This window comes from Conger conger, chromosome 9, assembly GCF_963514075.1.
Source record: "Conger conger chromosome 9, fConCon1.1, whole genome shotgun sequence".
In the NCBI taxonomy this organism is placed as follows: Eukaryota; Metazoa; Chordata; class Actinopteri; order Anguilliformes; family Congridae; genus Conger; species Conger conger.
Window position 1 is genome coordinate 11,569,181 of NC_083768.1, and position 24,422 is coordinate 11,593,602.

Below are 24,422 nucleotides of genomic sequence, written 5' to 3' on the forward strand. Positions count from 1 at the left end.
ATCTGCAGTCATTCATAGTGGTAGCACTGTTAGCGTACTTAGCACTGGACTGGACACACCGGGAAGATGAAACTGATACGAAGCTTGTCGTCCAACTGCGATGAAAGCAGTAAATTAACATTGTGCAACGCAGGACATGTTTATTCGCTCGTTTTTCCTCTCACAAGGCCTGTATATGGCCTCCTGGGGCCTGATCTCTGGCAGGGGGGAGGTGTCACCTCAGAGCCCTTCAGCCTCGAACCTGGCCCAGCTGTTATTCTTAGACCTGGAGCGCCCTACGCAAACTCGAGCGCGCCGAGGTGGATTTCACACACTGGCGTTCACCCGCAGGAACCCGCAGCGACGGTCCGGGATTCTCTCTCCGCACAGACGGACATCAGCCTGGCTTCCAGAGGAGTTATTTAGTGATGGAATAACCCACTTTTAACAAAGGAAGTGTGACATCATTGCTGTGGAACTCGGAATGTTTTGGAAAGGCATCAAGTCTCCCCCTACCATTTTACCCCCTCTGTGGCCCCCACATTTCGGCCCACTTCTGACCTCTAGTGGCCAAAAAAAGACGTGACAACATCATCACGAAAACGCATGTATTCACGTATGAGCAGAAGCTCTTGACTAACTCAGCTTACATCCTTTACACAGAATCCATAGAGCTGGGTTTTCACGTGGCCAGTATGTCAGGTTAAGTACCGAGCCCAAAGGTACAGCAGTGCTCCATCTGAGAGCCTACAACTTCACAGTTGAGAATTCCGTTCCCAAACCATTATGCTACACTGCCCCCTATGGTTAAATTATATGCTACTGCATGCCGAATAAGTTTATTTGGGGAGAAGCCCATACACCCATACAGGCATACAGCCACTCTTGTACTTGAAAATGGGCTGAATTAAGGTGCCGAATTAAGGTGCTGAATGAATGTGCTGAATGAATGTGCTGAATTAAGGTGCTGAATGAATGTGCTGAATTAAGGTGCTGAATGAATGTGCTGAATTAAGGTGCTGAATGAATCTGCTGAATGAATGTGCTGAATTAAGGTGCTGAATGAATGTGCTGAATTAAGGTGCTGAATGAATGTGCTGAATTAAGGTGCTGAATGAATGTGCTGAATTAAGGTGCTGAATGAATCTGCTGAATGAATGTGCTCAATTAAGGTGCTGAATGAATGTGCTAAATGAATGTGCTGAATTAAGGTGCTGAATTAAGGTGCCGAATGAATCTGCTGAATGAATCTGCTGAATTAAGGTGCTGAATGAATGTGCTGAATTAAGGTGCTGAATGAATCTGCTGAATTAATCTGCTGAATGAATGTGCTGAATTAAGGTGCTGAATGAATGTGCTGAATTAAGGTGCTGAATGAATGTGCTGAATTAAGGTGCTGAATGAATGTGCTGAATGATTGTGCTGAATTAAGGTGCTGAATGAATCTGCTGAATGAATGTGCTGAATTAAGGTGCTGAATGAATGTGCTGAATTAACGTGCTGTGGATGACGGTGGATGTACCGGTCACACAGAGAGCAGCAGAACTCCTTCCTCCCCCGCGCTCTCTTCGCGATGCGGGGCGCCTCGCCTTCTGTAGCCCCACCCCCACCCCCGTCTCCATCTCCGTCTCCGTTCTGCAAACCGCCCTTCCTCCACCCCCTCGGTCTCCTCTTCCTCTGCCCCCGGCCGGCCTCTGGCCCCGCCTCTGCAGACTCCACCCCCCTTTGAGGGCACCTGTGTGGAGGAGAGGAAGGGACTTTGACATCTGGCTGCTCAGCGCTCCCCTCTATGACTGACAGCTGTGTAAGACACAGTTTTACATTACATTACATTACATTACAATACATTAAAGGCATTTAGCAGACACTTTTATCCAGAGTGACGTACAATGAAGCGCAAAACGAACCTATACTCTTTGCTTTTGGTAAAACACTGAGAGTTGTCAAGTACAGCGCATTCAGGGCTGCAAGCAGTACCTAATTATCTCAACATACAACTTTTAACTATGAACCGGTGTATTTTATAACCTTCCTGCCAAAAAAAGAATTGTAATGCTTTTCTACAAAAACAACTTCTTAACAAGTGTTTTGGTCTTGTAATGTTTTCATCTTTAAGTTTAAAATCATGTTCACTAGCTCGTAATGAGTAAAACTGTCTCACCTCATTGTGGAAAAAGTCATAGTCAAAGTAAGGTTTGAAGTCTAAATACGAGATGCGTTAAGATGGACCTGATCTGGTTTTTGCGGCAGTCATCACACAGTGGTGTTCAGACAGGGACACCTACGTGCTGCTGGAGCTGGTCTCTGGCCCGGCCTGCTGGCCCTGCAGGGGGCTGTGTTCAGTCAGCATGTGCCTGCGGACGCTGTCCCATGACTGGTCTACAGGAGGAGAGAGAGGCAGAGACAGCTTGAGCCTGCGGCCTCTCGACCAGGAGGATTATATGGGCCGCAAAATAACAACGCTCTCTTCCGGTCCAGTGGGCAATGCAGAGAACAGGACACAGAAAACGATAGGCCCATGTACATGCAGCTCTGATCGTGTTATGCGATCGCTTGTGGAATAACATTATGTTCAGGTCACAAGCATCTTACATAACAGGTCTGGTGGAAATTGCTCAGAACCTAAATAGATCATTTCTGTATTAGTTCCATGCTGTATATTAAAAATGAACTCACATCATGGACTGAGTTGTTGACTTGACTTTAAATGAATAAAACAAGAATGGTGATTTGGATGACGCTGTAGAGTAGGGCTACTCAACTCCAGGTCCTGCAGGCCACAGTATCTGTAGGCATTTGCTCAAACGTCCACTACACCATTAATGAGCTTCCTGAACCATGAGGGGGAATAATTAGTGAAATCAGGTGGTGTAGCACATCATTGGAGCAAATACTTACAGACACTGTGGTCTGCAGGACCTGGCCCCATATCTATAAACCATCTGAACCTTGGAGTACTGCCTGACCTGGGATCGGTTTTACCTTATAGTTCATAACAGAGATTTGGACATGGAAAGGGAAAAACCTGATCCTAGATCAGCAATCCTACTGGAATGCTTCACAAATGTTTGTCCCTGGAGTTGAATAGTGCTACCATAGACAAATTAAATGTTGGGAATAAAATGACACTTTGTGAAGAGAGCTGAACTTGTGCTGACCTGAGTCAAATACATACTTGTTTTGGATTCAAATACTTTTCTACGCTTCACTAGAGCTTGTCTGGTGTATTCGAACCTATGAAATTCTCTCAAAAAGTTCAGACCCCCACCTTCTGGTCCTCTTGGTTCGCTCAATTGCAACAGGCAGGATCAATCGAGCACAGAAAAGTATTTGAATCCAAAGCGATGACGCGTTTGACCCAGGTCTGACTCCACTGAGTTCAGCACAAGCGCGAGCCTGCGTCATGTGACCCCGAGGCCTCGGAGGCGAGCGAGGCCCCTTTCCCGACCCTCCGATGGGGGGCCTGCCCACCTCTGAATCCGCAGTGGAGGCACTTGAAGCCCCCCTGGGCGTGGCAGCGGGCGTGCAGCTCCCTCTCCTGCGGGGAGCGGCACCAGACGGGGCAGCGGGCGCACCGCACGGGGTCGCCCCTCCGCCTGGCGTGCCGTCGGCGGTGGGCGTCGCGCGCCTCGACGGTCCGGAAGGCGCGGGCGCACAGCGGGCAGCGGTGGGGCCGGCCGCCGCCTCTCCTCCCGTGGGCCCTCCAGTGGCGCTCCATCTTGCCCCAGGCCGGCGACTCCCAGCCGCAGCGCGGGCAGCGGAAGCCCCGCTCGCCCGCGTGGCACCTCAGGTGCAGCTCCAGCTGGGACCGCGAGGTCAGGCTCGCCCGGCACAGGACGCAGGACGGGCCCCGCCCCGCGCCCGGCAGCTTCGGGACGCCCGCGGCGGCGGCGGGGCCGCGCGGCTCCTCAGCCTGGGGGACGTCGGCGTCCCGGCTTCGCTCGGGCGCCGGGCTGGACCTGGGCTCCGGGGTCCCGCTTCTGGGGAGACACTTCATGTTGGAGATCCGGCACAACCCCAGCGACATGAGGTGGGCCGACTGGGCCATCTCCTCATCCTGCGCCCCGGGGCCCACAGAGTCCATGGGGTACGGCAGGGGCCCGGGGAGTTCGACTGAACCGCCGTCCTCCAACCGGAACTCCGCTGGCTCCTGTTCTGCCTCACCCTCTTCTTCTTCAAACAGGGTGCTGACCTGGAGAAGGACAATTATCATAATACTGCCCATTTCAGCTCCCATTTCACTGTCCATTTCACTGCCTTAAGCCATGTGGCCTACAGCAAACCGGCCTTATTTACCTACACATAATGGTCTTGCTCAGTTCTGTATGTTACACTTACACATTCATTAGCCATCGTTGAAGCTTAGCTTTCAGCTGTAGGCATAGAATAAGGTGTTGCATTGTTCTAGTTTTCAATATATTTATGGAATAAATGATTAGTGTCAAAGTCTTGGGTCCATCCCCGATCAGCAGAATGGTACAATACACAGTCACGGTCTGAGTCAAAGTCAAATTCGAAGTCTGCTGAACCCGTAACCTACCTCACAGGTGTGAGCGACATGGAGGCCGCCATCGGAGTTGGAGCCAAGACCCATGTCACATGACTGGGGGCTGATGTTGTGCAGCATGCTGTACATGGGCAGCAGGAAGGACATGCGTTCCAGGCCCATGTGGTCGATGTGGTCTTCGCCATCCTTCGCACCCGAGTGCAGTTCGTCCTCCAGGCCATAGGGGGAGCTGCTGCTGTCGAGCTCCCCGTCAGCGACCCCCACCTCCACATCCAGGCTCTCACCGTCATCCTTCCCCAGACAGGACAGAGGGCGCTGGCAGGCCCGTCCCAGGTCGTGTCTCTCCGCGACGTGCGTGCTGATCCTGGCCTTCAGGCTGCTGGTGAACTGGCACACCCGACAGCGGTACACCTCCACCAGGAAGGCCTCCACCAGGGTGGACACCTGCGCCTCCATCCCCTCCGCAGTGCTGCAGTACAGCCTGGAGGTGGCGCTCTCCTCCGCGAGGTGCAGTGTTACCGGCTGAATGTCCTGGAAAACATCCTTCAGATGGCTCATCCTCTTACCTGAGGAGACAGAACATGGCATTGGTGCAGGAGCCAGGATCAGTTCACTGGGGGCGACATGGCTCAGGCAGTAAGAGCAGTCGTCTGGCAGTCGGAGGGTTGCCGGTTCAATCCCCCGCCCGGGCTGTGTCGAAGTGTCTCTCAGCTAACCCCCAAATGCTCCTGACGAGCTGGTTGGGGCCTTGCATGGCAGCCAATCACTGTGAGTGTGTGTATGAATGGGTGAATGGAGAAGCATCAATTGTACAGCGCTTTGGATAAAGGTGCTGTATAAATGCCTGCCATTTACCATTTGAGCTGAGGCTGAACATGCATTTCACAGTGGCGGGAATAGGACACAAAATTCAGAGATAAAGTGGCTGTGGGGTACTACAGTACCACTGGTCATTAAAATCTAATACCTTACATTTAAATAGAAATTGAATAGCTTTAAGAGGTCAGTCAAATTGCACGTGAAAACGTGCACATATTTTTGGTGTTGGGGAAAAAACGTCCACCGAGTCAGATCAGCTCAGCAGACACAATCAGCCAGAAAAGTCCAGAATCTTCCACTTTGATCACTTTTGCTTTATTCAAGTGTGCACAGGGAGACACAACACAATACTAAATCTGGCGGTTGTCTGAACAGGAAACTTGGCGATACCATTTCAGAAGATCTAATTTTGGCATGGTTACACTTCATTTGACATCATTTAAGATGCATGTAATCCATGCTTCATCGCAACCCTGGCAGTGTCTATCCTTATGAACCTAATTTTTAACTTTGCTTACAGACATCTCTTTCATGCCACACGTCATTCATGTTTATTTTCTCCGCCTTGAGGCATTGGACTATCTAGGACACGACCTAGTATTTCCCATAGGTGGCAAGAAAAAATATCAAAGTAAGTTACGAATAAGATGTATATCTAGTTGGATAATTAGTTATTAACGTAACCTTAGCAATACTGAAATGCTGCCGTTACATCGCTAAAGATTAGCTGGTTATGGTCCTGCCTACACCGATAACGTCAGCATGATGGCTAACATCACATTTTACGAGTTAAGTAGCCAGTAGATTAAGTACACAATCGCTAAGTACAGTAGCTAGCTATTGTGGCTAACTGGAGTTACAATCTCAACACTGCCCCTTGTTTTGGCAAATATTAGCTTACCTTATTCATAAAGTGTGGATGATGTGGTGCACTTGTTTCGCAGTAAGTTACTGTTTTCTAAAATCATTTTATTGTATTAACTTGCGCCATTGAAGATGAAAACGTCACATCAATGCACTTCCAGGAAGCGTAGATGTATTCACGTCCTATGATTTACATGCTGACTTTAGGCACCCCTTCAGCTTTTACGTCTTGATACTTATCTGAGCCATGGTGTTCATGTATTTCGAATTGTTTTATTTCCTAATTTGAATAACATAGATTATTTACCAAATGCTTCCATTTTAAATTTATTTGTTAATAAACTTAGATCTGTAATACTTTGTCAACTATTATTTTTATTGATTCCATTCACTAGCTAGGTCTCTTCAAGTAGCTTGCTTTTTATTGGTCGTTTCTGGCCAGAGTAATTTGAAGTTTTAACCAATGTCTACATAGAATATTTTCTGTTTTTAGAGCATTTTAAAATACTACACAATATTCAGAATAAATTATTTTCTTCACATCTCTACTATGTCAGTACATTTGTGACGGTTCCCTACTCAGTACGTTTTCTGTTTTCCCATTGCGCATGTCCATTATAGACAGCGAGACAACGAAAATGGCCGATATGGAGATGGAGGTTGACGGCAAAAGCTTGGACAGTGTGAAAGAACGAGAGTAAGAATATCACACTTCGTCAGTATTCCCACAGATCTATTGCGAGAAAGTTTTCAGTTAGACTATGCATTACGTTGAACGGAGTACCCCCTTGGATGGCCTGTTTCTGTGCTTACGGTCTAAAGATGGCTTGCTCATTTAGCCTTGCTATTTAGCTAGCTAGCGCTAACGCTAGTACTCCTGCTACATTGCTGCTAGCTAGTTGCCTGCGTGCCGTTTGTGGAGTGACTCGTGTATTTAAACGTGCAGCATGTTCCACATTGTTATCAAACAGCATAGGAACGCGAAACGCTCGCAACGTTTTACAAATGTAGGGATACAGAAAGGTCGATTGTTTGCTTGATAGGAACGCAATCCTTTGACTTCACATTCCCAAACAAGCTAGCTTGACTAGCTAACGTTAAAGTCAAAACAAATAACGTTAGCTAAGTTGACTAGCTAGCTTCCTAACGTTGGTTAACTGTGCTAGCTTGCGAAAAACAATAGACACACGCTATGGTTTGGTAACTTTAGCTGCAATCTAATCATTTTCCTGGGGCACTGTTTTGCTGTTTAAATGTGAAACAGTTGTGTTAGTCGTCAACATATGGTCATAGATGACTAACGTACATCATAAGCTGGCGAGGGTAGCGTATTGATTAGTTGACTGTTGTTTCATCTGCTATTTGATGACATGTTATGAGCTAGCCGGCTAGTTGTAAGTTGTAACGGCGTCTCTGATTGTGTGATTTTATCGGTTTTCATTAAATTACTTACCACGGATGGCTATGCAAATTAACAATTTTGATGGGTAACAGCAATTTGTCATCGCGCGTAAAATAGATTATATGACAGCCGTTATATAACTAGCTGATAACGAGATACCTACCGGCTGCTGACTTCAACTAGCCAAGTTACCGTTTTTGTTTTGCAAATCAGGATACCGGTAATTGTGTTCATTTAGATAACGTTAATTTCGCAACTGGAAAGTTTCTACTTTTCATATGCTCTGAACACATCCTCTAACACAATCCGGTAATCCTTCTGGAAATATTATCTTTCCATCTTATCAGCTCAGTAAAAACGTACTAAAGTTGATCAATAGTGACTATTCATGTAATACGTGTTCATAGATACATGGGAGGCAGTGCTTGTAGTGTGAAAAGTAGGTTTGTGGTGAAGTCTGACCTGCTTTGTACTTCACCGTTCAGGGGAGAGGAAGTGGAGAGTTCGGAGAAGAGCGGCAACGAGGAGGAGAACGGGGAGGTGTCCGGGGAGGAGGAAGAGGAGGATGAGGACAATGACGGGGGAAAGCCTGAAGGGGAAGTCAAGCGCAGTGGTGGCGGCGGCGGCGGCGGCAGCAACAGCAAACACAAGAAGAAGAAACACAAGCACCGCAGCAAACACAAGAAGCACAAGCACTCGTCCCCGGAGGAGAAGGACCGCCGACACAAGCACCGGCACAAACACAAAAAACACAAGCGCAAGGAGAGCGCGTCCTCGGCCACGGGGGCCAACAGCGGCGTTTTCGGGGGCAAGGACGCGGCGTCGCCCCCCGCCTCCAAGCGGCCCAAGTTCGACGACATGGCCGTCCTGGAGGACCTGGAGAAGCAGCGGGCGCTGATCAAAGCCGAGCTCGACAACGAGCTGATGGAGGGGAAGGTGCAGTCGGGCATGGGTCTCATCCTGCAGGGCTACAACTCCGGGTCGGAGGAGGAGGGCGAGATTCAGGACCGCGCGCGCAACGGGGAGCAGCTCCGCGCCCCGTCCGGGAAGACCCTCACCCCCAAGGGGCAGCAGGGGAGCGCCCGGGGCAACACGGAGGCCAAGCCCCGGCGGGAGTCCGGCGGCGACGCCGCCAAACCCGCGTCCAAACGCCGCAGCCGGAGCAAGTCCAAGGACCGGGCCGGGAAGCTGCAGAAGTCCGAGCGGAGGAAGAGCCGCGGCGGGCCGGAACCGGCTGCTAAGGAGAAGCCGAAAGCTCGGAGCGGGTCCAAAGAGAGGAAGCGTTCCCGCACCCCGGACAAGAGCCGCGACAGGGCCCGGAAGTCCAAATCTCCCGCCAACAGGAAGCACCCTTCCGCGGAGAGGAGCCGGCCCACGCCGTCTCCGACGGGGGAGGCGGAGCCGGCGGCCCGCGGCAACAAGAGGCCGTCGCCCCCGGCGACGCCGACGGCGCCGGCAGCAGTGCAGTCCGCGGAGAGCCGCAGCCGCGCCGGGCGCCGGTCCAAATCGCCCGAGAAGCGGAGCCGGTCGCGAGACCGCCGGTCGCGGTCCAAGGACCGGAGGCCCAGGCGGTCGGAGGGCGACAAAGAGAAGGACAAAGACCGGGAGAGAGACAGGGACCGGGAGAGGGAGAGGGACAGGGACAAGAAGCCGGCCAAGTCCCCCTCCAAGGACGCCTCCTCGGGCAAGGAGAACCGCTCCCCGGGCCGGAAGCGGCTGCCCAGCCCGCAGCAGAGGCGAAGCGCGTCCCCCAGGCGATGGGACCGCCGGTCCCCCCAGCCCCCCGCCAACGCCCCGTCCGCCGGGTCCAAGCAGAGCCGCTCCGCCTCGCGAAACCGCTCCCCCGCCAGGAGGGGGCGCAGCCGGTCCGCGGAGCGCCGGCGCCGGGAGGCGGAGCGCCAGCGTCCCGTCAGGTGAGGGGCCCCCGGAAGGTCACGCGCGGCACGGACCCCATTGTTCTCCGCCTTCCTCAAACCCGTTTGTCCTCGTGTCCGCTCCCGCAGTATCGGGTGACCGGTTTGAAAAGCGTCCGCAAGTGCCCGTTTGATGCCCTTATTTTGGTTTCGCCCTAAAATAGAACGTGTAACGCTACCCTTTCCCCTGGAAGGAATTTCGAGATCTTTTTTTTTATATTGGGTTTTGAAAAAGAGTATCTGTCACGGCTTTTCGCTTGATAAAAAGACAGCCTCCAGAACAGAAGCTTTCAGTAAGGATATGAAAATAACAGGGTAAAATAGTCTCATACTATCCCATTACAGTTCATTGTTTATGTAGCAGTAAGTTGGATTTAAAGGTACAGCTTTCGCATTTTTCTTTGATTATTTAATATGCGCTAAATAATTAAGGGGTTATTTTAAATGGGAAAGGGCTGTATATTTCAGGGGACCGGTCTGTTACGTCGGCGACAGATTACAAATGTGGCCGTTGTGGTAAGAAGTGTTAACGGGGAGGGTGAAATGGAGAGTTGAAGTTGTGTTAAGTGTTCAGTTATTGTGCAGCACCATGTGGTTTTATGCTCTGCGACCCGGGGCAGCTGCAGAAGGCTGCCTGCCCAGTCTCCACATTCTACCGGGACCTGTGGGAACGGAAGCTTCCAGATTAAAAGCGCCGCCCCTCGTTCAGCTGTGCACCCGCTAGTATCACACTGTCACCACGGCGATGCTATGTCTAGAACACACTGCCGGTTTGTTCATTTGGCATCGGTGCTGGGTGCTCCCTTTAACAGCTGTGTATGAAAAAACAACCTTTATCGACTATTTCCTTTTTGCGACCAAGTGTTTAATTCAGGGCTGGCCAACCCTGTTCCTCAAAATCTTACCGTCCTGTTGCTGTTCATATTCAACTGAGGAATGGTTCGTTATGGTTCAAGTGACAACCTGTGGGACGGTATGTCTTCAGGAGCAGGGTTGGGCTGCCCTGGTTGAACTGGTTATCAGTTGACGTTAAGCATTTGGGTGAGGTGTTTTGATTAAGCCTCCTAATGCTCTTAAGTTCATACCATCGCCTGCTGATTGTCCTCGCTGTTGCACACCTGGATCTGAATACACACTTTCTTTAAATTCAAATACCTTCCTACGCTTTGCTGAGTTTGTCTGGTGTATTGGAACCCATTAAATACTTAAAAAGAAAAGTAGGCACCCAAACTGGTTCTGGTTGGCTCAGTTGCACCAGGCATGATCAGTGCAGCACAGATGAGTGTTTGAATCCGAAATAATGACGTTTGACCCAGGTCTGCACTGTTGCTCTTGTCGGTCTCTCTCTGCCCCTGTGACTGATGTTTGGCTCCCATGTGGCCCCTCCCCCTCCCCCTGTGACTGATGTTTGGCTCCCATGTGGCCCCTGTCCCTGTCCCTGTGACTGACGTTTGGCTCGCCTGTGGCCCCTCCCCCTGTCCCTGTGACTGATGTTTGGCTCCCATGTGGCCCCTCCCCCTCCCCCTGTGACTGATGTTTGGCTCCCATGTGGCCCCTGTCCCTGTCCCTGTGACTGACGTTTGGCTCGCCTGTGGCCCCTCCCCCTGTCCCTGTGACTGATGTTTGGCTGCCTTGTGGCCCCTCCCCCTGTCCCTGTGACTGACGTTTGGCGCGCCCCTCCCCCTGCAGGATGCGGTCGCGGGACGAGGCTGGCCCGCGGAGGGAGGGCAGCCCGGTTCGGCGCAGGATGAGCCGCTCCCCCCTGAGACGGAGGTCCCGGTCTCCACGGAGACGCAGCCGGTCCCCGCTCAGACGCAGGTGAGCGGCTTCGTTAACGCCCGTCTGAAACGCCTGGCTTGTTAACCGCCATCCCCCCACCAATCCCTGCCCAGATAGGCCAGTTGATGAGGGTGGACCGTGCCGTTTCAGTTTGGGGTACCACCCTGGCATTCACCTGCCTTGGATTATAACCATATTTCACATTTCACCTGCCTTGTATTATAACCATATTTCACATTTCACCTGCCTTGTATTATAACCATATTTCACATTTCACCTGCCTTGTATTATAACCATATTTCACATTTCACCTGCCTTGTATTATAACCATATTTCACATTTTCACCTGCCTTGGATTATAACCATATTTCACAATTCACATGCCTTGTATTATAACCATATTTCACATCTCACCTGCCTTGTATTATAACCATATTTCACATCTCACCTGCCTTGTATTATAACCATATTTCACATCTGATAAATGTATTGGAATTAAGTTAGCCGAAACCACATTAGACTAAGCCATCATGTTGAGACTGCAAATGTGTGTTGGGGGGATGAAGTTGGAGCACGTTTTTATTTCTGACGGTGAAGGTTTTTGGAGGTATTTTTCCATGACACCAACAAGGCATCTAAAAGAAAAGATTACACCCTTATAGTTTTTTTCATACCTTGTTTTGCCGTTTGTTTTTGTGAACACGGGAGTTCATCTGCGGTGCATTTCTGAAGTGAAGTGAAGCAAGTCCACCGTGCGCTGCGTGGTCCTCGGTTCTTGACCGGGACGTGCCTCCTCCTCTCCCGCAGGTCTCTGGAGCGGGACAGGCTGGGCCGCCGGATGCGCTGGCGCTCCGGGTCGCGCGACCGGCGGAGGAGGCGCAGCCGGGACAAGGAGGACAAGTTCAAGGGCAGCCTGTCCGAGGGCATGAAGGCCGACCAGGAGGAGTCCGACGACGAAGTGTGAGTGTCCCTGCGTCCGCAGAGAGCTGGCTGCCTTACTGCTGCCTTACTGCTGCCTTACTGCTGCCTTACTGCTGCCTTACTGCTGCCTTACTGCTGCCTTACTGCTGCCTTACTGCTGCCTTACTGGTGCCTTACTGCTGCCTTACTGCTGCCTTACTGCTGCCTTACTGCTGCCTTACTGGTGCCTTACTGCTGCCTTACTGCTGCCTTACTGGTGCCTTACTGCTGCCTTACTGCTGCCTTACTGCTGCCTTACTGCTGCCTTACTGCTGCCTTACTGGTGCCTGTCCCTGCTGCCTTACTGCTGCCTTACTGCTGCCTTACTGCTACCTTACTGCTGCCTTACTGCTGCCTTACTGGTGCCTTACTGCTGCCTTACTGCTGCCTTACTGGTGCCTTACTGCTGCCTTACTGGTGCCTTACTGCTGCCTTACTGGTGCCTTACTGCTGCCTTACTGCTGCCTTACTGCTGCCTTACTGCTGCCTTACTGCTGCCTTACTGGTGCCTTACTGGTGCCTGTCCCTGCTGCCTGTCCCTGCTGCCTGTCCCTGCTGCCTGTCCCTGCTGCCTGTCCCTGCTGCCTGTCCCTGCTGCCTTCCTGTGTCCCTGTGTCTGTGGAGAGGCTGGCTGTCTTCCTGTAGTACTGCTCTGGTACTGAGTGTCCCTGTGTCTGTGGAGAGCTGGCTGCCTTCCTGCCTGTAGTATTGCTCTGAATGAACCTCCTTTCGGGCGTGTTTTCCCTGTAGGCTGGAAGACTTTGATGTTGATGAAGAGGACGAGGAGGCCCTTATCGAGCAGAGACGTCTCCAGAGGCTGGCCATTGTGCAGGTGCGTGCCCCCCGGCCCCCGCTCTTCTGCTCCTTTTGTTGTTTGTTTTGGCAACATTGGCCCAGGTAAGGTAAGAGCGTCTTCAGGCAGTCGGAGGGTTGCCGGTTCAATACCGGGTGTGTCAGTGTCCCTGAGCAAGACATTGCTCCCGACGGGCTGATTGGTACCTTGCATGACAGCGTATCGCCGTTGGGTGTGAGTGTGGCTGTCTGTGGGTGTCAGACACACACGCCCACACACACACACACTCATGCGCACACACACACACCCACTCACACCCACTCACACCCACTCACACACACACACCCACACACACACTCACACACACACACACACACACACACACACTCACACCCACACACACACACACACACACTCTCACTCTCTCACACACACACACACACACACACACACACACACACATACACACACACACACACACTCATGCGCACTCACACCCACTCACACACACACACACACACACACACACACACTCACACACACACGCACACACACACACCAACGGACTGCAGGCAGCAACCACCTCATCAGCAACAACTGGGGGTTAGGTGTTAGGTGCCAATGTCGCCCTATCATCCTGTCATTTACCATGTTTGTTTGTCTTTAACATTAGACCACACCCCCGTCCCCCCTGGTTGTGCAGAACATTTCTTAAGTTTTTGAACATTGGCTGGTTCCCCTCTGGCTGGTTCCCCCGCTGCAGAAATACAGGGCGGTGAACGAGGACAGTAACGCCTCCGTCCCCCGCTGCAGAAATACAGGGGCGGTGAACGAGGACAGTAACGCCTCTGTTCCCCGCTGCAGAGGACAGTAACGCCTCTGTTCCCCCCGCTGCAGAAATACAGGGCGGTGAACGAGGACAGTAACACGTCCGTTCCCTCGGAGCCCAGCAGCCCGCAGAGCTCCCCGCGCAGTCGCTCCGCCTCGCCCGACGACATCCTGGAGCGCGTGGCCGCCGACGTCAAGGAGTACGAGCTGGAGAACGTGGACACCTTCGAGGCCAACATGAAGGCCAAGCAGAACCTCATCGCCCTGGAGAAGGACGGTATGCAGGAACCGCCGGGGGAGGGAGAGAGAGGGTGGCGCTGTGGGGTTATTCCTGCTCAGTGGTGCTCCCCATTTTAGGAGCGTGACTTGGTCCTGAAGTATTGTGTGTGCTAACCAGACCTGGGGCAGTTACGTATTTGTTTGCGCTCCAATGATCTTGCAAATTGAGCCAATAGGACCAGAAGGCGGGGTTTGAATCTTTTGGGAGTGTTTCATAGGTTCTAATACACCCAGAGAAGCTCAGCAAAGGATAGAAAAGTATTTTAATCCAAAACAAATCTAATCGACCCAGGTCTCTGGTGCTATCCGAGAACCATAATTTTGGAGCGCATCTACTAATTGAGATGCATTAGTGTGCTCCTGTGTGTTAGGGAAGAGCACTTGGCGATTGACTCCCGCATTTTTACCAGTACAAATACGGCATTCAGCGGTTTGCGCGGTCACGCGGGTCTCAGGAACGGCCATGCCGCGTTCATTAAGTGACTGCGATGGGAAGGAGAGCCCAAAACGTCAATAATCGAATCCCCGAAGCTCCCGTCACCCCGTAGTGGGAAGCCAGGGGGCGAGCAAACCAGGGTCAGCAAACCGCTCTCTCTCACACCGCCCGTGTCGGCGGCGGCCCCCGTTCTCCTGCCTCTCCGGCTCGAGGCGGCGCCGTGACCCGTCGGGCGCGCGCGAGAGCAGAAGGGTTCACGACGTGACGCTGTTCCTGTTGCCGAGCAACGCGTGCAAGGCCAGCGAGCAGGGGAAGGCCATCACGTTTTTAGCGAGAATGTAGAATGTCGAGCGATGTTAGGGGCGGACCCGCGCCCCAGTCCAGGAGAGCTTGTAAGCAGGCACTGCTTTTGTATTCATTGTGCTTTCTTTGTCAGTTGTGTTGAATTTTAAATTCCTGCTGTACTCCTCCTCCGCCCCCATCTTTCCCACAGGATCCAATCCAAAAAAGCCATCAGCGCCGGACATGTTCACGGAGTCGGACGACATGTTCGCGGCGTACTTTGATGTGAGTATGGGAGACGCTGAACTCCAGCGCTGCGGAGTTTTTGACCTCGCCGCGGCCCTACTTGTGTTACTCGCTCTTAACGTAACCGGACCCAGCGCCGACGGCGCCGTGTGGGACGGTGTACTCAGCCTCGCGTCTTCCTTTCGCGTTTCTGTCCAAACGTTTCACCGTCCTGGCTTCTTGCGTAGATTTGATTAAATTTCCTTCTCTGGTGTCGCGTGTGGGCGGAGCAGGGGGGTAATCTAATCCCGCTCAATTAGCCTTTCCTTCGGCTTGAACTCAGTGGACTGCCTTCCATGCGCTCCTCTGTTAAAAAAATCAAAACCCCCCATACATGCAACAAAAATCACTTTGCTCCAGTGTAGCTGCTGAGAGCTACAACGGGACGAACTCCCTCATTTCACCAGTCGCACGTAAACAATTACGTGATACAACGCCGGTGCAAATGCACCACTTCAGAGACGGCGTAGGCGTACTGTATGTCGACCTAGGTGCTGTGAAACGGCAGAGATATCGTTCCCTTAAGACCGGGTTTCAGGGCCATTTCCTCAAAGCCACTGACATCAGAGAGCTCTGTAAGCGACGCGTAGATGGAACAAAGCCGTGCGCTTCTGAGGGCGCCAATTATGACTATAACAACTGTGGTGAAGGAGTCCTCGGGAGGTTAATGAGTAGTTTCACTGTTACGAGGCCGTATTGTCACGCCGCCTGGGACTTTTCACACGGAAACCTGAGCCCATGAGCAGTGGTGAGTTATAGTTTCCCCCGGGTCGGCCTGTAGCGTAGTGGTTAAGGTAAAGGACTGGGACACGCAAGGTCGGTGGTTCTAATCCCGGTGTAGCCACAATAAGATCCGCACAGCCGTTGGGCCCTTGAGCAAGGCCCTTAACCCTGCACTGCTCCAGGGGAGGATTGTCTCCTGCTTAGTCTATTCAACTGTACGTCGCTCTGGATAAGAGCGTCTGCCAAATGCCAATAATGTTATGTAATGTAATGTAGTAACTGGGGGACTCAGCGGGCTGCTGTGCGGGTCTTACTGTCCGCCACTCGCCCTGCAGAGTGCCAGACTACGAGCCGCCGGCATCGGGAAGGACTTCAAGGAGAACCCCAACCTCCGGGACAACTGGACGGACGCGGAGGGCTACTACCGTGAGTACAGGCCCCGGTGCCGAATACTTCCTGCTCTTCCTCCTGCTCAGCGATCTGTCCTGCTCTTCCTCCCGCCGCCCGCTCTGTCCTCCTCTTCCTCCTCTTCCTCCTGCTCAGCGCTCTGTCCTCCTCTTCCGGCTCTTCCTCCCGCCGCCCACTCTGTCCTCCTCTTCCTCCCGCTCAGCACTCTGTCCTCCTCTTCCTCCCGCTCAGCGCTCTGTCCTCCTCTTCCTCCTCTTCCCCCCGCTCAGCTCTGTCCTCCTCTTCCTCACGCTCAGCGCTCTGTCCTCCTCTTCCTCCCGCTCAGCGCTCTGTCCTCTTCCTCCTCTTCCTCCCGCTCAGCGCTGTCCTCCTCTTCCTCCTCTTCCTCCCGCTCAGCGCTCTGTCCTCCTCTTCCTGCTCTTCCTCCCGCTCAGCCATCTGTCCTGCTCTTCCTCCTGCCGCCCGCTCTGTCCTCCTCTTCCTCCCGCTGCCCACTCTGTCCTCCTCTTCCTCCCGCTCAGCGCTGTCCTCCTCTTCCTCCCCTTCTCCCGCTCAGCGCTGTCCTCCGCTTCCTCCTCTTCCTCCCGCTCAGCGCTCTGTCCTGCTCTTCCTCGTCTTCCTCACGCTCAGCTCTGTCCTCCTCTTCCTCCCGCCGCCCGCTCTGTCCTCCTCTTCCTCCCGCTGAGCTCTGTCCTCCTCTTCCTCACGCTCAGCGCTGTCCTCCTCTTCCTCCCCTTCTCCCGCTCAGCACTGTCCTCCTCTTCCTCCCGCAGGGGTGAACATCGGGGAGATGCTGGACAAGCGCTACGGCGTGTACGGCTACACGGGCCAGGGCGTGTTCAGCAACGTGATCCGAGCACGCGACATGGCCCGGGCCAGCCAGGAGGTGGCCATCAAGATCATCCGCAACAACGAGCTCATGTGAGACTTTCAGTCAACAGAGTGAACCAAAACCACATACACACTCTGTTTGTGTGTCTGTCTGTGTGTCTGTGTGTGTCTGTCTGTGTGTGTGTGTACGATTGTGTCTGTCTGTGTCTGTGTCTGTCTGTGTCTGTGTCTGTGCGTTTGTGTGTACGTTTGTGTGTGTGTGTGGCGTGCGCTTGTCCCTCTCTGTTACAGGTATCCCCATTCGTTTCAGTGCGAACGCTTCAGGAAAAGCTTCATTACTGAGTGTGTGAGGTGCGCAGAGGCGTGTGGCTGACTGCCCTGGTGGTGGCGCTGTTTCCCCACAGGCAGAAGACGGGTCTGAAGGAGCTGGAGTTCCTCAAGAAGCTCAACGACGCCGACCCCGACGACAAGTTCCACTGCCTGCGGCTCTTCAGACACTTCTACCACAAGCAGCACCTCTGCCTGGTGTTCGAGCCCCTCAGGTACCCCCCCCTGACCCCCTGTGTGCCGGTTCCCTGCCCCTGCCCCTGCCACCCTGGCTAACACCAAATGTTCTTGCGTTACTGAAATGTTTTTTCAATATTTTCACGCTGCCGCTACATTGCATCGATATTGTGAAGGTCTTCTTTTGTGTTAGCTGGGACGCACTGCCGCCTCTATGGCGAAAGAGCATCAGTGAATTGACTGTGGTGCTGTGGCATGTGACTGAACGCTGTGTGGTTCGGGATCCCTCGCCGTCCCGTTATTGGGCACTGACGTGCCCCTGCCCTCCTGTTACTGGGCGCTGACGTGCCCCTGTCTCCCCCCCCCCCCCCCAGCATGAACCTGCGGGAGGTGCTGAAGAAGTATGGGAAGGACGTGGGGCTCCACATCAAGGCGGTGCGCTCCTACAGCCAGCAGCTCTTCCTGGCCCTCAAACTGCTCAAACGCTGCAACATCCTGCACGCCGACATCAAGCCCGACAACATCCTGGTGAGCCCCGCCCCGCAAGCATCACCTGTTCATAGCCCCGCCCCGCAAGCTTCACCTGTTCATAGCCCCGCCCCGCAAGCATCACCTGTTCATAGCCCCGCCTGGCCCCGCCCCGCAAGCATCACCTGTTCATAGCCCCGCCCCGCCCCGCAAGCATCACCTGTTCATAGCCCCGCCCCGCAAGCATCACCTGTTCATAGCCCCGCCCCGCCCCGCAAGCATCACCTGTTCATAGCCCCGCCCCGCCCCCACCTGTTCATAGCCCCGCCCCGCAAGCATCACCTGTTCATAGCCCCGCCCCGCAAGCATCACCTGTTCATAGCCCCGCCCCGCCCCGCAAGCATCACCTGTTCATAGCCCCGCCCCGCAAGCATCACCTGTTCATAGCCCCGCCCCCACCTGTTCATAGCCCCGCCCCGCAAGCATCACCTGTTCATAGCCCCGCCCCGCAAGCATCACCTGTTCATAGCCCCGCCCCGCAAGCATCACCTGTTCATAGCCCCGCCCCGCCCCGCAAGCTTCACCTGTTCATAGCCCCGCCCCGCCCCGCAAGCATCACCTGTTCATAGCCCCGCCCTGCAAGCATCACCTGTTCATAGCCCCGCCCCGCAAGCTTCACCTGTTCATAGCCCCGCCCCGCAAGCTTCACCTGTTCATAGCCCCGCCCCGCAAGCATCACCTGTTCATAGCCCCGCCCCGCAAGCATCACCTGTTCATAGCCCCGCCCCGCAAGCTTCACCTGTTCATAGCCCCGCCCCGCCCCGCAAGCATCACCTGTTCATAGCCCCGCCCCGCAAGCATCACCTGTTCATAGCCCCGCCCCTCAAGCATCACCTGTTCATAGCCCCGCCCCTTCCCGCACACATGACCTGTTCATAGCCCCGCCCCGCACACATGACCTGTTTACCCATGATGCACTACTCGCGGCCATGAACTGCTTGCGTCCTCTCATTCTCCCTCGCCCCTTGCCTCACACAGGTGAACGAGTCGAAAACCATTCTCAAGCTCTGCGACTTCGGCTCTGCATCCCACGTGGCCGACAATGACATCACGCCTTACCTGGTCAGCAGGTTCTACAGGGCGCCTGAAATCAGTGAGTCTCTGTTCACGTCATTTTCTCTGAGGAAGAATGGTTCGTCTGTCATGAGTCGTAGAGGCCTGCCAGAGGCAACTCTTACCAGTTAGGGTTGCAGCTTTACTGTCATTCTGAAAGTATACAAAATGTGGCATGGACGTTTGCCCAGCTTTACTCAATCAAGGCAGCATGAGTGAAAATAATGTAAGCTATTACGTAGAATATTAGCTACCATGTAATGACATTCCGCCCCATGTAATTGGATGTAATTGGTGGATTGAGGCCCGAGTCGTAGTTAGGCTCTGCTGACGGTCCCCCCTCCTCTTCCCCCAGTCATTGGGAAGCCCTATGATTACGGGATCGACATGTGGTCGGTGGGCTGCACGCTCTACGAGCTGTACACGGGGAAGATCCTCTTCCCGGGGAAAACCAACAACCACATGATCAAGCTGGCCATGGACCTCAAGGGCAAGATGCCCAACAAGGTGAGGGCGTGCGGCACGGAACGTGCGCTTAATATCACGCCTCCGATTCAGTTTTTCAGATTCCATTTTCAGGGGAGAAAACAAAAAGCCGAGACAAGGATATGAAGCCAGGAACACTGGTGTCCTCAGGGAAATCTCTGCTCCTGTCAAACTTCTTTAAAAAAATTTTTTTTTTTTTTCCTGACCGCAGATGATCCGAAAAGGGCTCTTCAAGGATCAGCACTTCGATCAAAACTTGAACTTCTTGTACATTGAAGTAGACAAAGTGACGGAAAGGGTATGTCATCTTTTCCCTTCTTCTTTTCCACCATTTTAACACCATCGTTTGAAAGGGTGTCGTTTTATTTAGTGCCACCATGTCTAGCAGTACCTGCAGTGATAGTTACTGTACATTCCATTTTGTAAACCTGAATTTGATTTGTTTTCAGCTCTGAAAACGCATATTGAACGAGGAACAGAATGGAAATAAGCCATTAATTTATTGCGTCTAGTTTCATTGATAATTTTACTACGTATGTGGTTGTTGCTTAAGGGCCGCCAACCCTATACATATACTTCAAAATATGTTGGATCTAATCAGTCAATCGTCTTATTTCTCATTCTCCTCCACTTGTGTCCTCCTCCTCCTCCTCCTCCCCCCACCACCCCGTTCTCCTCTCTCCTGGTCACCCGCAGGAAAAAGTGACGGTTATGAGCACCATCAACCCCACCAAGGACTTGCTCACGGACATGATCGGCTGCCAGCGTCTCCCCGAGGACCAACGCAAGAAGGTGGTCCAGCTGAAGGACCTGCTGGACCAAATCTTAATGCTGGACCCGGCCAAGAGGATCAGTATCAACCAGGCCCTTCAGCACCCCTACATCCAAGAGAAGATCTGACCAGCGCGCCTGCTGCTGCTGCTGCTGCTGCTGCTGCAACCACTGCTACTACTAAGTACTATGGGTCTGGCAGAAAGCAAACAAACCCCAGAAACCTGATTTGTTTAGTAACTGCAGAGACTGATTGAAGAGTACCTAGGAAAAAGAAACCTTTTTTAAAAAAAATAGTAACGTTATTTTTTTTTATTGTTGTTTTGACGCACATTTACATACCCGTGTTTTTGTTTTTATTATGAATTTATTAAGCAATGAAAGGGTAGGGGGTCCAAAAAAAAAAAAAAAAAATCACATGTACATTTCCGTTTTTTTTTGGGACGCCCTAAAATCAAATAAAAAACGGTCCGATATCCAGGTTGGCTTTGGTGCGAAGGTTTGGCTTCGAAGTTTATGGGCCACCCTAATGAAGTTTTAGAGCAGAAGAAAATATTCCCTTTATTGTGCTGGATAGCTAAACCTTTTTATCCTCTGTTCAGAAATACTCATTTTTGTGGGGGGGGGGGGGCCCTTGTAACAGTCGAAGGGTTGAAGGAAGTAATTACAAACAGGTTTTGTATTGTTCCAAGTTGAGATAGGGAAGGTTTATTGTAGTTTTCTTTTTTCCTTTTTCTTTTTTTTAGCTTGCCAAGGCTGCACAAGGCAGAGCAAAAACGGTCCCTCGAGTCCTTTCGGCACGGCGCTCTAGTCGAGGGCCCCGCGGGGCCCCGGTGCGGTGTCTGGTGCAGACTTGGCGGCTGTTGCTGTGTGTGGCGCAGGCCAGCGTAAATGCTGTGTATATCCGCGTCTCCCCCAGGTGTGAGTGCGCAGGCCCGGCGGCATGGCGCGTCCGTGGTGTGGGTCTTGTGTCCTTCTCGAGTCCACCCTACCGGGACGGCCTGCGCTCCTCTGTTAAAGCAGGTTGTGTACCACTTTCAGTACACTGAAGGTAAGCTCCCCCAAAACCCATCAACTTCACCGCCGTTCTCGCGCATTCTAGCACACTGGCAAAATTACCTTTTAAAAAAAAAAAAATTAAAAAAAGAAATTCAGTCCTGGCTTCTCTGGCACTTGTTTTTTTTTGTTTTGTTTTTTTTGCGAGTCTTGCATGTGTAAAGAGTGAAAACGTACGTAAATGATCACGTAAATAAAATCTTTCTTAAAAAAAAAAAATAATATTTTAAATCGATGTGCTGATGGTTTTGTTTCAGATTTAACACTGTGTGTGTATAGCTCACGTCAATTGCATTGTGTCGATGAAAATTCATTTGGGAGTATCTAAAATGAGAAAAAAAAGTACAAATGTATTTTTGGCAAACCAATAGAAGTGTGCAGATTTGTGGGCTGAAGGGACTGGAGGAAGCTCTGATGGATGACGGCACCTTCAGTGTACTGCTTCTGTCGATAAAATCTCTCTAGTCTTTGCAGAAATGTGACTTAGTAAGGGGGTAGTCTATCCTTTTCTCTATCCTTTTTCAGTTTTTCACCCTTCACTATATCTTAAGTAATCTTAGAAAACTGCATGTCAGGGTATAAGATGGCAGTCTATTATATGTTGTGTAATATTCTTTTAGTGTGCACTTTTCTTATAAAAAAGAAAAAAAAAAAGGAAAAAAAAGGCCATTTAAACTTTTTTCTGTTTTTGTCCTCTGACTCATATCTGTGATCATGTTGTCTTTTGATACAGGGATATTCCTGCTCTGATCTTTGCATCAGCTTGTTACGAGCGGTAATTGCTTCTTTACTATATTTTCCTTGTATTGTACTGTTGTACCATCTCTGGGCATTCTTGGACGAAAAGAAACCGGGCAAACCAAAAGCATAGTTTATGCAGTTCTTTTTTCCTTTCTATGTGTTTTGCTTCTTGTCATCTCAGAAGTCTTCCCTGCATGTTGACTGGACGGTGCAGAATTATTGTAAATTTTCAGTATGCATCAAAAAAAAAAAAAAAGCGGCATAAAATAAAGTTTTTTTTGTGGAAAAAAAAAAAATGGGACGAAACATGGTTGCAGACCTTCAGATCTTTCTGTGGTCTTTTTTTTGTGCACTAACTCTTTTTCTTTCTGAAGCACTTAACCTGAAACACACGTAAAATTTCAGACAGAAAAGTAAGACTGCATTTTGTTTACCCTGTGCCTTTACTGCTATACCACCTCTTTCAGCACTTGTCTGCACATTAGGCTGATGTTTTGGGGGTGATGTTATGGAAGAAGAAAAAAGCAGTCCTGTGTGTTCTGACACTAATTGCTCTTTGTGATGTTTCTCCCACTCTTTCCTGTGGTTGCTGAGAGAGACAATGCAAGTTATGCCTCCAGGTCAACAGGCTCAATCCACCGTCCTCTACTGCCTGGTTCTGCTTTGAAAGACAAGACCTCCATCTACTTAACAAGGTCATTTCTGATGGCATGTGTAGATCAAAGACAATGTGAGAGACACGTGTTAAAAAAAGAAAAAATTAAAAAACACAAGCTCTAATGCAAAGTTCTGAAAGTGCCGTTTGGTCCTTTTCTAGTGGTCACATTGGCAAATGTACACAAAGGCTTGGTCTGGATAAGGTTTGGGTGAAGATCCATTGGGAGAGCATGGAAACTGTGCTACTCTGGGGTATATTTGTACAAATTGTGTTCCTTTGTGGTACATTTGGGCCAATGAGACTGCAGTCAACTAATGTCTAAGGGTCAAAGGCAAAAGGAAAACATTTAAGTTGTTTGGTTTGGATGGTTTTGCCTCTTCAGAAGTACTAACGGAACACAATCCTGTAATGTTTTGCTCATGGGTAACTGCCTCTTTGTCCTGGTATGGCACAGAAGGTACAAGGTGCTTATCTCCCCATGTCTTACGGACGTGAGCCTAAAGCTTAAATCTTTAAGCTGTCATCTATATCCTTCCTGCGCTGGTGCACTGGGTCATGTGTTTAGTCCCTACTGACCTGAACACAATGAACATCGATGGTAAAAGGTGTAAAAGGTGGTTTAAGTACCTGGCCAAACAAGTGGACCCAGTCCCTACATACCCGATTTCGCCTCAAACGTCACGGTGAACTTTTGTGTTCAGTTATGAATGACCAGCAAACGCATCCAGATACTCGTTTATGTGTTCTCTGTATTCTAGGTGCAGTCCCTTAGAAGATCCTCACAGGGCACCTCACCTGGACAAAGGTTTCTGTTCTAGAGAGTTTTGTTGTGTGCAAGATGTCTTAGCCTGTTTATTCATTAATTCTCTGTGAACTAGGTAGAACCTAGTCCTTGCAGTTAGCTTGGCAAAATCAATTTATAGAGAATTGTATGTTTGATTTGTGTTTGAAGTAGTCTCCCCACCCCCCCAAAGAGAACTCTCCCAGGTTCCTGATGCACATTAAAACATTGATAAATTGACCTTTCATTTTTACAGAAATTAATATAGAATTTAATTAACACAATATAAGTAGCTAGTTACTGTAATTTGGCAATATCTATGCCAAGCGACCACCAACGAGGTAATATTCCTCCTTTTTTTTGTCAAATATATCCAAATTGATTTTTGGCTTCGTAAATAACCATGCTGTTGTGTGTGTGTGCATTTTGTCTTGCAGGGTAAGTTGCCATTGGGCATTTTCCTGTTCTTCTGACTAGAAAACCTAACAACCTTTTGGACCCCCAAGGAGGCAGCTGTGATCCCATTAACCCATTTGCTAGTCATCGTCTGATAAACATCGTAAATAAATTGCATGGACATTATTTCGAGCATAAATGTACTGTAGGCAATTCTTAAAAGTATAAACTTGAAGGGGGAAAAAAATGTATTGTGTACCCACTATTCACAATAAATGCTTGTTAAGAAAAGTGGTTTTGTTTTCACTGCTAGTGTTACAGACCAATCCCTGTGGGAGCTTTTACACAATGATGGCCAGC

The 24,422-nt window shown here is 51.0% G+C and overlaps 2 protein-coding genes across 5 annotated transcripts in view; one reads left to right on the forward strand and one right to left on the reverse strand.

The window, feature by feature from the left end:
* The window catches only part of si:dkey-154p10.3 (zinc finger protein 668), a 14,921-nt gene extending 8,158 nt beyond the window's left edge, over positions 1–6,763 (reverse strand). The window contains exons 1-5 of the mRNA XM_061255875.1: positions 6,207–6,763; positions 4,520–5,052; positions 3,451–4,171; positions 2,265–2,358; positions 1,502–1,714 (exon numbers count right to left, since the gene is read on the reverse strand). Coding sequence (XP_061111859.1) covers positions 1,502–1,714; positions 2,265–2,358; positions 3,451–4,171; positions 4,520–5,044 — 1,553 coding nt within the window. The 5' untranslated portion in view covers positions 5,045–5,052; positions 6,207–6,763. The remainder of the gene's footprint in view (positions 1–1,501; positions 1,715–2,264; positions 2,359–3,450; positions 4,172–4,519; positions 5,053–6,206) is intronic.
* prpf4ba (pre-mRNA processing factor 4Ba) lies at positions 6,733–24,353 on the forward strand. 4 transcript variants are annotated; one of them, XR_009709484.1, is made up of 16 exons: positions 6,733–6,866; positions 8,057–9,484; positions 11,174–11,302; positions 12,071–12,223; positions 12,974–13,055; positions 13,914–14,121; positions 15,053–15,126; positions 16,185–16,275; positions 17,031–17,178; positions 17,493–17,630; positions 17,967–18,120; positions 19,099–19,213; positions 19,529–19,680; positions 19,871–19,957; positions 20,356–23,690; positions 24,104–24,353. XR_009709484.1 is itself a non-coding variant. In XM_061253510.1 (16 exons), the coding sequence occupies exons 1-16, from the start codon at positions 6,778–6,780 to the stop codon at positions 20,557–20,559; spliced, it is 3,249 nt and encodes a 1,082-aa protein (XP_061109494.1). In that variant the 5' UTR covers positions 6,733–6,777; the 3' UTR covers positions 20,560–24,353. The 4 variants fall into 4 exon arrangements, 2 of the variants coding, with proteins under 2 accessions (XP_061109494.1, XP_061109492.1); XR_009709483.1 differs by having other exon boundaries at positions 20,356–21,481; positions 22,220–24,353; XM_061253510.1 differs by adding an exon at positions 13,780–13,809 and having other exon boundaries at positions 13,947–14,121; positions 20,356–24,353.
* The last annotated feature ends 69 nt before the right edge of the window (positions 24,354–24,422 follow it).

Coding starts and splice junctions, on each gene's coding strand:
- prpf4ba (XM_061253508.1), top strand. CDS start 6,778: ATGTCCATTATAGACAGCGAGACAACGAAAATGGCCGATATGGAGATG. Junction 14,122..15,052: donor CATCGCCCTGGAGAAGGACG/GTATGCAGGAAC, acceptor TCTTTCCCACAG/GATCCAATCCAAAAAAGCCA. Junction 19,958..20,355: donor TAGACAAAGTGACGGAAAGG/GTATGTCATCTT, acceptor GGTCACCCGCAG/GAAAAAGTGACGGTTATGAG.